This window comes from Lytechinus pictus, chromosome 3 (genome assembly GCF_037042905.1).
Source record: "Lytechinus pictus isolate F3 Inbred chromosome 3, Lp3.0, whole genome shotgun sequence".
Classification (NCBI taxonomy): Eukaryota; Metazoa; Echinodermata; class Echinoidea; order Temnopleuroida; family Toxopneustidae; genus Lytechinus; species Lytechinus pictus.
In genome coordinates, this window is record NC_087247.1 from 5,972,858 (window position 1) to 5,988,352 (window position 15,495).

At 36.5% G+C, this 15,495-nt stretch overlaps 1 protein-coding gene across 5 annotated transcripts; it reads left to right on the forward strand.

Moving 5' to 3' along the window:
- The first annotated feature begins 5,292 nt into the window (after positions 1-5,292).
- On the forward strand, positions 5,293-15,474 carry LOC129257939 (pseudouridylate synthase PUS7L-like). 5 transcript variants are annotated; one of them, XM_064096211.1, is made up of 9 exons: positions 5,293-5,331; positions 5,498-5,682; positions 8,177-9,180; positions 9,734-9,893; positions 10,430-10,652; positions 11,252-11,374; positions 11,729-11,901; positions 12,357-12,540; positions 13,943-15,474. In XM_064096211.1, the coding sequence occupies exons 3-9, from the start codon at positions 8,250-8,252 to the stop codon at positions 14,780-14,782; spliced, it is 2,634 nt and encodes an 877-aa protein (XP_063952281.1). In that variant the 5' UTR covers positions 5,293-5,331; positions 5,498-5,682; positions 8,177-8,249; the 3' UTR covers positions 14,783-15,474. The 5 variants fall into 5 exon arrangements, with proteins under 5 accessions (XP_063952281.1, XP_063952284.1, XP_054752354.2 ...); XM_064096214.1 differs by lacking the exon at positions 5,293-5,331 and having other exon boundaries at positions 5,497-5,593; XM_054896379.2 differs by lacking the exons at positions 5,293-5,331; positions 5,498-5,682 and adding an exon at positions 6,293-6,483.
- The last annotated feature ends 21 nt before the right edge of the window (positions 15,475-15,495 follow it).

Genomic DNA, 15,495 nt, shown 5'->3' on the forward strand with positions numbered 1-15,495 from the left:
CTAATTTAATTTTTAATCTGATTTAAATGTATTCCGTATACTTGCATCTTAAGTTAGATCATTTTTTTGGTAATTCATTATTATCCCAGGATATTGTTTTATAATTTTCCATCTAGATAATACTTAATCAATTTGTCAATTTATTTAAACGTATAAGTCAACAATTAACTCAAATTATACAAATTTGTCACTATACACAGTTTTGAAGTCTCTCCAATCATCTGAATTTTATTTGCCCGATGACTTAAACTGCAATCTCTTATACTACTTTTCTCCACATTACTTTCCATTAATACTCATCAGCGTGATTTCATTAATCTTGATCAATACGTTTGAGTGTTTTCCATGTTATATACAGTATTGACTTCAATATTGTATTTGCATACCCATGATACCATGTACATGTATGATTTATATATGCCTTTGTTTTTTCACTTTCCATTACATCCCTCTTCTTTCATAGTACTCTCCCTACACCTTCAACTCCTTTTCCTGTCTATACATGCCTATACCACCCCCACTTATTTTGCATTGGGGGGGGGGGGGGGACAAAGCAAAAAAGAGGCTTATGTCGAAAGTGATGGGCATTTTGGTGCAAACGGATTTTTCATCTCGAGATTATTCTGCGTGAAGTGAAGTATGTGTGTTTTGTAGTATAATGAAGTTGAGCAAAGCCATTTTAAAGTGATTCTGATTGAAAAGATATGTAATAAGGCTCATCCGCGAGCGAGCGGGGCAGCGGTTTTGAAATAAATTCAAATCTGAGGTTGTAAAACTCGCTTTTTTGGCCTATTATATAGAGCACTATCTGTTAAAAGGGCATCCTTGCGAGACGTTGCAAGGGCGAAACGCAAGCTCAAACTTTGTTGTCACGCATTTTGGTTAAGAAGTTCGATATTCTCTAATCATATATTTCCATTCTCATACTTAAATTAGTCAAAAGGTATTCTGCTCATTTATGCAACGAATGTCCAGTTAAGATCAATTGTGAATGTCACTTTCACTTGCCCAGTAACCTGCACAATCAAAGTACTAAATGGGTAATTTGTTTTTCTGTTCCAATCATGAAGAAGCGAAAACGGAAATCAGCCCCTTAGTTTGTTTTTTTCAAAACACAAAAACGAAATCACAACGAGAAAAACTTGTTGAACAAGATGCCCCCCCCCCCCTCTCTCTCTCACTCCTACATGTCAGCAGCTAGTGCTTAAATCATACCCTTATTGTCTCGATATATAATTTTATTATCAACAAAATTCATCTCGAACTTCGATCGCATTCGCATCCTATTTGCAAGTGTGAAAAATTCAGCTCGTGCTCCTCTTTCATATCCTGGTCATGCGTCACTGTAAAGTCCTTTTCATATTTTCAGTTCAGTAATTAGAATATTAAATAAACTTTTATTGTTTAGGGTTACAAAGAGAGCTTAGTGTGCTCCATTCATAGCTCGTAACACATGTATTATAAAAAAAAAACAGTTAGCGTTCTCGTTTAGTTCGTCCGTATAGGCATGGTAGGCCTATCTTGTTGGTAAAAATTAAAGTACAATGTACATAAACTTCCATCCTAAGGTTATCACAACCCCCCCCCCCCCAAAAAAAAAAAAAAAAAAAAAAAAAACACCTCTTCCTCTTTGAGTGGCCGACCAGGGATTTCATGAAAAGCAATGTGTCCAACCGGCCTGTACCCCCGCCCAGCCCCTTTAAAAGTACTGGACCTGGTGGGTGTTTCATAAAGCTGTTCGTAAGTTAAGAGCTACTTTAAGAACGACTGGTGATCCTTTCTTGTGGTAAATGGCATATTCATTGGCGATGGTTTGGCACATAAGAAAGGTTCACCAGTCGTTCTTAAAGTTGCTCTTAACTTACGAACAGCTTTATGAAACGGCACCCCGTACCTATGTGTATATTTTTTTCCTGACGCATTCAACCAGACAGACCTATGCGCCACCAACTGTCTTCTCAAATTTGTGCAGCCCCCCCCTCCCCCTCCCCCGCTACGAAATCTCGGATCTATAAGGGGACACATTAAACTCCTGAAATAAAATATCACAGAAAAGGAAAAAGTATAATAATTCGTGCATGATAATAAATCATAAGAACACATTGAGACACTTTTTCAGAAATTATTAAATCTTTTAATGAAAACGGGATATCGGGGCGAGGGTGTATGAATTAGAAAATAATTGAACACCATAATAGGCGAAGAAAAAAATGCAATATTTGGATGGTGATTTAAGAAATATTAAGTTAATTATGGAGTATAGATATCCCTCAAGCCATAATGAAATTGACCAAAAGAAAATTCATAAACCTTCCCCGAATGAATATGCCTATTCGTTTTCTTTTCTGAACTTAAATGGATGAAAAGTGAGGAAGGGGGGGGGGGGGCATTATTGAAGGAATGAAAAAAAAAATTGATAATACTCAAGAAGCCTGATGAATGATTCAATATTGAATAAGAGAAGAAAATCGATTTGATGATTTGTGATTGCAAATAGATGGATGATACATGAAGGAATAAATGGATTCATTCGCAGCATTACGTCAAGTGAAAGATTGACAAGAAGTCAAGAACTACATAATTTAATTATTAATGACACCTCCCTGCAAAAAAAAATAATCAAAATAAAATGCTGAATAAAACGAGGTTATCAAATAACAAGCAAATATAAATTACGATGGATAATGGAACAAAAATATATATAAATGCCTAACGTTACATAGAAAACACTCCCCGAAAATAGCAAATGAATGAATCATTCACAGATTTATCAAAAGTTATTCAGAAAGCAGATCATTAAAGCAAAATATTAAAAACACGAGGGCGGCATCAGGTTGCGAGGGGCCAGGTTGATTTTTCTCTGAAAACTGAAGGATAACATGCCTAAAACAAAGTCGCTCACTCATAATATGGATCCTACCTCCATTGTCATGCAGAGTTTTTATTCTCACTTCTTTATTATCCCCGTTGTTTTTTGGAAAATAAATTGGAGCCCCCCCCCCCCCCCGGCCCCCTACAGTGCCGCGCATGATATCTCTCACTGGGGAAACAAGCCCCACGACCATGTTATTTTCCATGATATAATAGTGTAAGGGGCCTCGATAACGATTATAATTGCCGTCATCCGACCGAGCCCCACACACGTGCGAATGCTGGGACAAGCGCATTGGACGGGACCAATTTCGCGACAAAAAGTTGATTTGAATAAAAAGAGAAAAATCAAACTATCGTAACGCTAAAAATTCCATCAAAATCCGATGTAAAATAAGAAAGTTATGACATTTTGAAGTTTAGTTTGATTTAAAATAATAGTTATATATGCACATCCAGGTCAGTATGCAAATGAGGAAACTGATGACGCCATCCAGTCACTATTTCTTTAGTATTTTCCAATTTTCTCCTCATTGTCAAGTGAAACAATAATTAATTCCTCCCTGAACATGTGGAAATTAGAATTGTTATATGGTTCATTCACGTGGGCCCTTATTGTCAATTCTGTAAAAAGGAAAGAAAAAACAAAGAAATTGCGAGGGACATCATCAACTGTATCATTTGCATGCAAATGGGTTGTGCATATCACTGTTTTGTGAAAAATAAGCGAAACTTTAAAATATCACAACTTTCTTATTTTACATCGGGTTTTGATGAAATTTCCAGTGTTATGCTAGTTTGATTTTTCTATATTTATTCAAATCAACATTTTTCTGGGGTGGATATGACCTTAAACAAAAATAATATAAATTCCTTTTATGTAACGAAAATAATGATAACACCATTCAACTACGACTAATTCGTTTCCTAATTAAAAAAAGGTAAATGATTATTTTTCAATTCAGATTATATATCTGTACTTTCTTCAAATTGTTAAAGTCATTCATGCCTGAATGATCGAGGAATCTTCTGAGTTATACCAGATGAAAGAGTAGATATTCTAAGCTTTACAGTGATTGCCGTCATCATTTTGTATAGCCACTATAACTTACAGAATGAATAAAACTAAATGAAAACTAAATGAAATGTACGACCCTGTATCAACATAAGACCTAAGCCTACGCACACCTCTCAGAATTGTAACAAACAAATACAATTGAAAATATAATAACTAAATAAATAAAAAGATAATAAATAAATGAATAAATAAATGGACTTCCACACATAAAAAGAATTAAAAACGAATGATACCTCTGACTCTCTATATCACAAAAGAAAAAAGAACTGAAAACAAATGAAATAAATGAATGAATAAATCAATCAATTGAAATAGATTGATAAATAAATTAAATGAACTTCCACATATAAAAAAGAATAAAAAACGAATGATACCTCTGACTCTCTATATCACAAAAGAATAAAAAAACTGAAAACAAATAAATAGAATGAATAAATATGAATACATTAATTAATCAATTGAAATAGATTGATAAATAAATAAATGAACTTCCACTCATAAAAAGAATAAAAAACGAATGATACCTCTGACTCTGAAAACAAATGAAATAAATGAATGAATAAATCAATCAATTAAAATAGATTGATAAATAAATTAAATGAACTTCCACATATAAAAAAGAATAAAAAACGAATGATACCTCTGACTCTCTATATCACAAAAGAATAAAAAAACTGAAAACAAATAAATAGAATGAATAAATATGAATACATTAATTAATCAATTGAAATAGATTGATAAATAAATAAATGAACTTCCACTCATAAAAAGAATAAAAAACGAATGATACCTCTGACTCTCTATATCACAAAAGAAAAAAAGAACTGAAAACAAATGAAATAAATGAATGAATAAATCAATCAATTGAAATAGATTGATAAATAAATTAAATGAACTTCCACTCATAAAAAGAATAAAAAACGAATGATACCTCTGATTTTCTATATCACAAAAGAAAACAAATTGAAAACAAATAAATTTAATGAATAATGAATAAATATATATTAATTAATCAATTGAAATAGATTGATGAATAAATAAATGAACTTCCACTCATAAAAAAATAAAAAAACAAATGATACTCGACTCTCTAAATGACAAAAGAAAATTAAACGATTAATGAATAAATTTAAATACATCAATTAATCAATTCAAATATATTGATAAATAAATAACGGCCTAAATAACTATATCAATATATAAAAACGGCAAATAAATTTAAAAAATAAATTGGAGCCCCCCCCCCCCCTCCCCTACAGCGCCGCCCATGATATCTCTCACCGGGGAAACAAGCCCCACGACCACGCTATTTTCCATGATATAACAGTGCAAGGGGCCTCGATAACGAGTATACTAATAGCCGTCATCCGAGCCCCACACACGTGCGAATGCTGGGACAAGCGCGTTGGACGGGGCCGATTTCGCGACTATCTTAGGATGCAACCTTAATATATACTCGTGATATAGGCCCCGCTACTGTGTTGGAGTGTCTGAAGTGCGGTAGTGCGGGGCCTATATAACGGTTATAGTATTATACTCGTGAAACAGGCCCCGCGAACGGACATTCTAAGCCATTCAACACAGCAGCGGGGCCTATATCACGAGTATATATAGTGAGCTGAAGTTAGCAACCTAGATATTGAGGTATGTGATCGATTACAATTTTTTCTCGAGCGGGGCCTATATCACGAGTATGCCTAAAAGACATCATCATGGAGTCCTCAAGACTACTAGTAAGTAGTAATAATTGCCACTCATTCTTCGCCTGGCTTCGGATTAGAGAGAACCGACATCAAATTGAATGTATCGGACTAAGTCTAACTTAAAAAATTAATTACCCTCTAGCAAACGGTTCATCATCCTTTTTCTTATGACCAGGTGTACCTCTCTTCTTCATAAACTGTATGAAAAGCTTGTATTCTTCTTCGAAAGCGTTAAGTACCGGATTTTTGTCCCCTGTGTAATATTTAGAAGAAGGTTGGGTGACTGCTTTTGCAGCTTTATGCTGCAGCATCATCGCCATCTTGATACAAAGTTGGGTTGCTAGGTTGCGTTCATTCTTAAAGTTGCGATTTCTTTCCACAAGGAAGAAAAATGTGAGCATAAAACATTTCTATTGCATCTGAAATTCATCATACCGATTGGAATTTATTACCAAAATTTAAAGTTTTAATGTTGAATGAAATGATTTCACATTTTTTATCAATAATATATCTGAAATATCTTGGAGAAACAAAATATTCTCCCTGCAAGTCATAATGGACTCTCCTCGAATAATAGCATTATGCCGCGCCCATTTTTCGTAAATTGGTACACAAAACCTACGGATTACAGAAGAGCAGCCTCAAATGTCTGCGCAAGAACACAAACGATGAGCCTGCCTCCACGATCGGCTATCGGTATCGGTACACAAGTACAATGTTCTCGACGGGCAAACCAATCACAGTGCTCCGCGGATTCACACAAATACGTACGTACTTCTGCATGCTCATGTGATTTCTACTTAATTCCCTTGCCACATCATCTGACTGCAAGTAAGTATGGCAGCATTGTATGGAAGAGTAGTATTGTTGTTGTGTTTAGCAAGCCAATAAAACGTTGGCTTAACCTCGACCAATGAACATCCAATCGACGTACTTGGGTATTTACCTCATGTGCAATCCGAATTACTTTATCACGAACTTGTGAAAACATCGTTAGATATGTGTGCATACGAATCGCATGTGTCGGTGATGGTCAAGTTTTATGGCCTCCTGCCCAGTACTATGAGTTGTCTAGGTCCTAGGATGCTAACCTCGTATCCATGGCATATCCAGTACAACTCTCCAAATCTGCTTAGTTTAACTTTAAGTCTTATGATCAACTGCTAATTTTCCTTTTCAAATGCAAAATATAGAGATCGACTAGCTTAGCCTTAGCTTATATGAATTTTTTATGATATTTCTAGACAAGATAAAAATAAAATGAAGGCTGATTTAATAATTAAGCCAGAGCTCGAGCGGAGCATAAATTTGTTCCTCCTTTTGTTTTGACTAATTAAGCTTTCTCTTCTAAGATGTTATGTTTTTCCCCCTATTGTATCTGCTTAGGCTGTATGAATTATTGAATGAAAGGCTGAAATGTTTTATTGTTGTCATTTTCCTCCGGCAATAAAAATAATTGAGAGTAATGATTCATTTCCCTAAAAGTTATGTTTTAGATTACAGACTTACAGCAGGCAAAGAACTTATATAATCATTATAATGGTTTTTGTTATTGTCATCCTGTTATTATTTTGTAGTTGTGGCTGCTCTTCTCTGTAGCTGTATGATGGTGATGATGATTTTTATCACTTTCATCGATATCATTACCATCACCTTGACACGTTCTACCATCATCGTTATCATCACCAACCTCTCAGGAGACCAGTCTAGCCACTTTGGCTGAAGAAATCCCACATGTATGTGGAGAATTTTAAAAATCATGCCATCATCATCATCACCATTGTTATTACATGTACCATCTGGCATCATCAGATGAGACTACCATGAAAATCATCATTGTCATATCATCATCACCCTTCCATCACCTTCATAATCATCAACATCATCACCACAACCATTATCATCACCATCATTTTCACTGCACTATCATCATAATCAACATCATCATTACCATCATCATCATCTTCATCACCACCACCATCATTGTCATGTCATCACTATCATTATCGTCATCACCCCACCATCATCATCATCATCCCATCATCACCCACATCATCATCACCATCATCCCATCCCATCATCATCATTGCTAAATTGCTTATTATAATAAATTATGCAGAGCTGATTTATTTCCAGTTTCTGATACCTTGAGTTATATTGCTCAAATGAAAGGGTAAATTGCCAATTCGTCTACTGCCAACTCGTCCTCTCACCACATGGTCTACTTTAATTTAGTCTAATGTCATTCCGTCCATCAACATTTCGTCTAACAACCATTTGGTCCAATAAAAATTTGGTCCAATCATCACTTTGTCTAATCACCTAAATGGCTATTGGACCAACTGGGTACGTGTATTAGACAAAATGATGAGTGGACGAATTGGCAATTAGACCATGTGGATAGTGGACGAACTGATGGTAGACCAATTGATAGTAGACGAGTTGGAAATTGGACAAATTGGCATTAGACGAATTGGAAATAAATCACTGAAAGTGCATTTCTTATCTCTTGTTTCAATTTCAGAAATTTGAACCCTTGACATTGATGGTGGTAATGTATTCAAAATTGTGAACTTGCAGAAGAAAACCAGTGAAAAATGTTTGGGATTGAATGCTATGTGTCCCAACATGAGGGCTTCAAGGGGACTGCAAAGACCAATCCTGAAGACTTCCAAGTGTCTGAAATTTCAATAGATGGAAAACTAGCATCCTTAACAGGGACTAGAATAGATCTGAGTGCAGAACTGGGCATCAGGTCCATAGACAGTTCAGGAGTTTCTCGTGCATCTCTTTTGGAATTGGATTCTGTGTGTGCACAAATTAGTTCTGCATCAGATGCCAGCAAGAGCCCTTCTATAGATATCCCCACGCAAGTAGGTGAATCATCACCCATCCAGGTCAATACTCCGAAAGCAACTCAGGACTCTCTTCCAACAGACTATAGGAAATGCTTTGAAAATATTCTGAGTGCAGGCACTTTCACTGAATTGGAAAAATTTGCCACAAATGAGCTGACATTGCTTAATAGGTCTCATTCTGAATCAATAATGGAGATGAGCTCTAACACTCTGGAAACACATCAAGCCCATCTTAATTTAGGGGTTATCGCAAGTAAAGAATCTCGTACTGTTATTCACAAGTGTGTGAGGTACCTTTACCCTCATCTTAGAACACAGATTCACAGGATGCCCTCTGGGGGACTAGAGATTCACATTTCAAGGGAACCCGCAGTAGTTCAGTTTCAACACCTTCAAATTCCTCTATCAACAGTACTGGAATTTCTCAAATTTGTAGAGCTGAGAGATCGGGAGGATACCTTTCATTTTGAGGGGCTGGAGTCCAAAGACCAGAGGACCAAGCTGCATCGTTTGGTTGCCAAGCACTATGGAACATTCTTGGAAACTAAGACCTTTGGAGATGGAACCAACAATAGAGAACATCAGAAGGTTGCAGTGCGCTTCAGACCAATCAAAGAACGTAAGAAGAGGAAAGGAGGAGAAAGTCATCCTCAAGATTCAGTTTTTACAGGTAATGATATAGTAAATTTGAGAAGCCAGTAAATATTTTATTTATCAATTTGAAATCATTACATTTGTGGCTTGTTCAGTGGCTCTTGTCACTAACGTAATTAGATAGCCGATATCTTGTCTGTATCAAGAATTTTAAAATGTTTTTGTCTTTTTTTACTTTTGCCTCCTACAATTGAAGGAGATGTAGTGAAACATAAAGTAGTTCTGCGGAATAATCAAAGAAACAGACAGAAGTTTTGGTCTATGACATAATTCTGCCAAAAAAATTCAGTCAAGATGTCAATTGGATCAATGAATAGGACAAGTTAAAAAAAAAGTTAAAAGATGTGGAAAAGACTAGCAATGTATTGAAGGAGATAACTTATGAAAATTCACATTCAATGGAAAGAAGCAAATGACAAAACAATGTGAAAAATAGTTAATGGTACATACATAACTTGTTAGGCAAATAGGGATATTGTTAGGTTTTTTAAATTCCAATTGTTTTGACAAAATTATTTGTACTTAACAAGTTAGTAATGCAAGCTCTAGCTAACTTTGTTTTTCCCAAGGGTTTACTCTACAGAAGATCAATACAGAGACCCTGTCTGCCTTACAGCAACTTGCCAGATTGATAGGAGTTCAAACCTCTGCTTTCACCTATGCTGGCATCAAGGATAAGAAGGCTGTCACCACTCAGGAAATGGTTGTAAAAGATATCACCAGCAAAAGGTAATTGAATTCTATTCTACAAACCTGTAACCTGAACTAAACAATAATCAGCTGAATGGTCTATGGTTAAAAGTAGTCATTGAAGTTGGCTGGACTTCCACAAGTCAACAACCAGAGTCATGTGGTTGACCCAGGGAAGTGGGTCTTCCTTGGTTGACATGTGCAGCATAAGAGAAACTGCTAGGTGGGGAAAAAAGGGCTAAATAAAGTGCAGTAATTACTTTTTTTACTGGAGTTCTTTCCATGTAAACAAATTTGCTACTTTGATCCTGCGTCAGGGATTTGTAACTGTGAGCATGAGTCCTTTTATAATTTCTCAGAGGTAAAACCATAGAGTTCTTGAGATGTCATTTTGGGGTCTTGGTCGCTCTAATTTTTATCAAAGTTACAAATACTTTCAATGAAATGCAGGGCTATCGTTCTATTTTGGTTTCCTTAAAGTATAGGTGATTTGCATGATTCTCATAAATAATCTTGTCTTGTGTGCTTCCAACATGTCCCTTTAACTCTTTTTTATGCACATAATCTCAATACAGACTGGAAGATATTTCCAATCAGCTCCCACAATGGCTGAAGATATGTTCCATACATCCCAGGACCAAACCAATGGTTACTGCTGAGCTATGGGGAAATCACTTTGACATTGCCCTGCAGAATGTGGAAAGGAAGGCTGGATCATCTAAGATTGAGGGTGGATCTGAGGGATGTGGAAGGGTAGAGCTTAAAAACTCCATTGAGCATTGCATCAAATGTGTTGAGGTGAGTCACTTTGATATTTTCAAGGCATAGCAGGAGATTCATGTTGCTGATTTCATGTTTTTAATCTAAATGATGTCCTAGACTTGTTTAACCTCACATACAAGTTCAAGTTTAAATTTGATTTATTTTCTTCATTTTAGTTTTTTTTTATTCATTGGCTGACTGAATTACAGGTGTTGAGGCACTTTTAATCTAGACCAAGGTGCGATAGCTCATTTAGAAAGGCAGTGTTTAATCTTGGTTTCCAGATTTCAGACTGGGTTGCTGTGCTTGTGCCATTGGTATGGCATTTGTCCCCCTTTCCAGGTCCCTCAGAAAGGTCCATAAGCCATCAGTCCTCTGGTTGCTTACTAAGTACTAACAACCATTCATGTTTTCTTAATAGTCAGGTAAAATAGCCACTTTTACCCTCATTGTCAAATCTCAAGGAAAGAATCACTCAACCTACTCAGGATAGACTTGAATTTTATAATATTTTATGCCTCAAAATGACACATTTTGTTTTATTGTCACAAACATTCAAGAATATATATATATGCCACAAAAGAATCTTTTGTTTGATTTTCTCTCATTTTCCATTATATTTCTTCTTACTCAAGGAGAAAGGGTTCATCAACTACTTTGGAGAACAGCGGTTTGGAGCCTCATCCCATGATCCCAGTCAAGCACTGACGACTATATCGCCAGCTGATGTAGGGCATGCCATTCTTCAGGGAGAGTATGTGAGTACTTTTCAAAAATTGTAATATTAAATGTCTCTTCAAAGTCTTGAACCTGTTGATTGCTCAATATTTAAATTTGCATGGCTTTGGTATAGGAAATTAATATTACCATGAGTGGCTCTATTCAGTCATTGATATCTTTATGATTATGTAACTCATTCATTTGAAACTTGTGGTAGTGGTTTTTGTTTGTGTTTTATTTTTCCAGCTGAAAGTACAGTAGTTATATTCAACAAAGAACAATTTAACAAATATTCATCCTAGGTCCCACAAAGTTACCATACCGCTTAATGTTAGTTTTATAGAGTAAAGGTTAATTGACAATGTTTGGTTCCGTTTTATCACATGTTATAGAAAGAAGCAGTTTCTCTGATTCTGTCTCCAGATGATGGACCATGCGCGAATCCGTCTGATCCCACCAATGTTGCAAATCGATGCTTTCAACAAACAGGCTCTCCCAGAGAAGCCCTCAAACTGATGCCAGCCATGAAAACTAGAGAGTGTCTTTTGCTCAAGGCTCTTAATAGGTAATGAAGACCTCTTTTTGTGTGTTAAAAATTGTTAATTATCGTTGTGTAATTATTAACTTACTAGATGTTGTGAGAAATGTGTATCACCATCCGATGAACTTTCTATAATCTAGAAATCAAATTTTATACATTATTTTTTTAACGACTAGGTAATCTATAGTGTAATGTCCAACAACACTGAAAAATCATAGTTTTCTGACAGTTAGTAGCAAAGAAGCACCATTGCTCCAGTTTTTAGCACTTTCATGAAACAATACTCAGAGCTTGAAAACACAAATATTTGAAACAAATTGCTCAATTTCAGTGGTCAATCAAGATCATGTTCGTATACACATGACGTGCAAAACCTGTTGTTTCATATTTGTAATCCATTGTAAACCTTTGGGTAGCTGGGGCCCATGGTTCTTTATACCACTATTCCATTCAAGAGAAATCATTTCTTTCTTTACCAGACATGGTACCGATGACGAGGGTTGTATCAAAGCTCTGATGAATATCCCTCACAACATGAGACAGATGTACATTCATGCTTTTTGCAGTTTGCTGTGGAATCAGGTGGCATCATGGAGGATGCGTTACTATGGGTACCATGTAGTAGAGGGTGATCTTGTGTGTACTACAGACCCAGAAGCAAAGGTAATACCATAACTTTTTTTTTCATTATTTATTCAAAGTTGCACTTGTTCACTAGGCAAGGGTACAATTTTTTAGAGTAAAATGATAGTTCCTTCTTTTCAACATATTTTTGCCCATACAAAAACACCTTTATTCTGTGAAAAAGGGCCCATTCTACTTCTAGAAAATCTCCACTGTTTTGTAAGTTAATAGTAATAATAATTCGCTAAGTCTTGCTTTTATATAGCGCTTAAGACATTGAAACGATGTGTCTAAGTGCTTTACAGATATATGATACTTGGTCATCGGATTCAATCAGTCATTCCCGCACACAACTGTGTGCACATCATCCATTCCCTGGGGAGTATTCCATTCCATGGAGTAAGTTACATTCTTGCTTAGATACCTTGACAAATGTCACATTTATTGCCTTTCATATACAGAACTAAGAAGCAGCTTTCCTGATCCCCATTCTTTTGTCTATGAATAAAATTAGATTGAATTGGAAAAGACACTGAGTGGGTAAATTTAGCTCAGACTTTCATCAAGGTACCATGCCAACAAACTGTGTAATAATATACGTATATTTCACCTGTCAAAATGAATAATGTGAGGTTCGGCAGATATAGTTTGCCCTTCCAAACTACACTATGTATGCTGTTTTCATTTTGTAATTCTCTAATATTAAAATGCTCTGTGTAATACCTGAATGAATTCAGTCAAATTAAAGCACTCAAATTGAATAGACATGGATTACAGCATGAAAATTTGTTTTTACAGCTTTACAAGTTTTTAAATACTCCTTATTTGGGAGTATTGTGTGAACATGTATGATAGAGCTTGACTAGTTTCTTGGGGGAACACACATACATTGGTGGTACGGAGATGTGCCGCTTTGATGACCGACCCCCTTTTTCAGTTCTCTAGATACTCAAAATGACAAATCTTCCATTCAGAAGCCACCTTGCCCCGCCCCACTTGCAAGACCCCTGTTACGAAACACCTCAGTTCCCCAGCCCTGCCAAAATTGTCCAGCGCGAGCACCGTGTGCGAGAGCTGAATGCATGCACGGCTTCACAACTCCCTCCAAAAGTAGCCGCTAGCAGCTCCATGAATGGCTAACGCCCACATATACGTGCACCGTACCTACAGTACCACGATCCCATTCCGTAAACTGTTTTTCACACCACCTGGTATATATTTAGTTCCCAAGACCCTGTATTTTACCCTTGTAGTCAGTTCCTTAGACCCCCATTTCAGGGTTTCGTGAGGCACACCCCCATCAAAATATGATTTGAGTGTCCCCCCCCCCCCTCCCCCCTGGGCTGGTTTCCTTAATCTCATGATTTCTTCTCTGCAGTATCCTCATGTTTTGAATTATGACATCAATTATCATTTTGACCACTTGCTTTCCTCTCTGAAGGTGCATACTGTAACTGAAGATGACATCGCCCAGGACAAATACACCATTATGGAGGTCATGCTGCCGTTGCCAGGCAACAACATCCAGTATCCATCTCACACAGCAGGAGGCGAGTATCAAAGGAGACTAGATGAGGCTGGACTCGGGGAATGCACCTTCAGGATACCCGCCCTCAAGCTCAACATCCCAGGGGGCTACCGCAAGGTCATTGCTCGGCCAAAAAATCTAACATGGGGTTTGGATTCTAGATCGGATTCCACTGGAGATCAGCCTCCAGACAAGAAAGATGATGGGGGAGATTACACCAGAGATATGGAAGATACATCGTTGCCTAGCAACCATGAAGTAAGCCCCGCCGGGAATGTCAGTGATGCCTTGAGCAGGGATAGTATCTTACCAGCAGGGAGTAGGAATCTAATGGAAGCATCTGGGCGCCATGTGGAACTGGGTTCTAATCAATCCGATCGTAACCCTGCTGTGGATGGCTGTAATAAAGAGCATGGGGTCAGCGCAAACCGACCCCAGGATGGCCCTGCTTGTCTTTCTGCTTGCCTCATGGTTTCGAGCACACATGGACACTCTACTGCCATTACCGATGGTAGAACTCTTTCATGTAATACTTCCCAAACAACAGATAATCCCAATAGTGGAGTCACAACCCACCAACAGTATGACAGTAAATCACCATGTCAAATCAGAGATGGGTTATCTCATGGAAATCGGCAAGAGGATGAATTTAAATCAAGCGGTCAATCGCTAAAGAGGACTTTGAATTTGTCATTTGACTTGCCAGCTTCTTGCTATGCCACAGTTTTTCTTAGAGAACTGATGAAGTCATAGTATCATATTCAACACCTGTGTTCTTTCACAATATCTCTTGTTTTCCATTTGTATTTAAAGGGGTACTCCAGGTTGAAAATAATATGATTTGAAGAGATAAAGTAAAATCAGACGAACAAAATGCTGAAAATTTTATCGAAATCGGACAAGGATTAACAAAGTTATTCCAATGGAAAAGATTTATGCAAGTATTCATGAATATGCAATGAGCAAGCTGATGATTTACTCTCCCCACTGTTTCATTTATATTTTTTGTTATACGAAATTACATTTGTTCAAATTTCATCCACCAAGAATGAACAAAAATTTGATTGACTACCGGTTTAATGTGTAAGATAATCAATGCTGCAACCTATTGTGTTACTGTTACAAGAGGGACATCATACACATATGTATGCTGCTATGAAAGAATGATGATTCATGTAATAGCATAAGAAAAGGGTAAGTGGGGACATGACATCATCAGCCCACCTATTGCATATTCATGAAAGCATCCACATTGCTAAACTTTGAAATTGAATTACTTTATTAGTTTTCAGATTTTGATAAATTTTAAGTATCTTTTTAATGAAATTCACTCATTTTATTAGATGCAATTTTTTGTCCAAAGTACTCATTTTAGATTTAAAGTTTTTTTTTTCTTAACTTGGCAAAATTGTCAAATTTATTGAATAGAAATATGATATACACTGAAGTCTATTGTCTGTTTAATC

Coding starts and splice junctions, on each gene's coding strand:
- LOC129257939 (XM_064096211.1), top strand. CDS start 8,250: ATGTTTGGGATTGAATGCTATGTGTCCCAACATGAGGGCTTCAAGGGG. Junction 11,375..11,728: donor CCATTCTTCAGGGAGAGTAT/GTGAGTACTTTT, acceptor CACATGTTATAG/AAAGAAGCAGTTTCTCTGAT. Junction 12,541..13,942: donor CTACAGACCCAGAAGCAAAG/GTAATACCATAA, acceptor TCCTCTCTGAAG/GTGCATACTGTAACTGAAGA.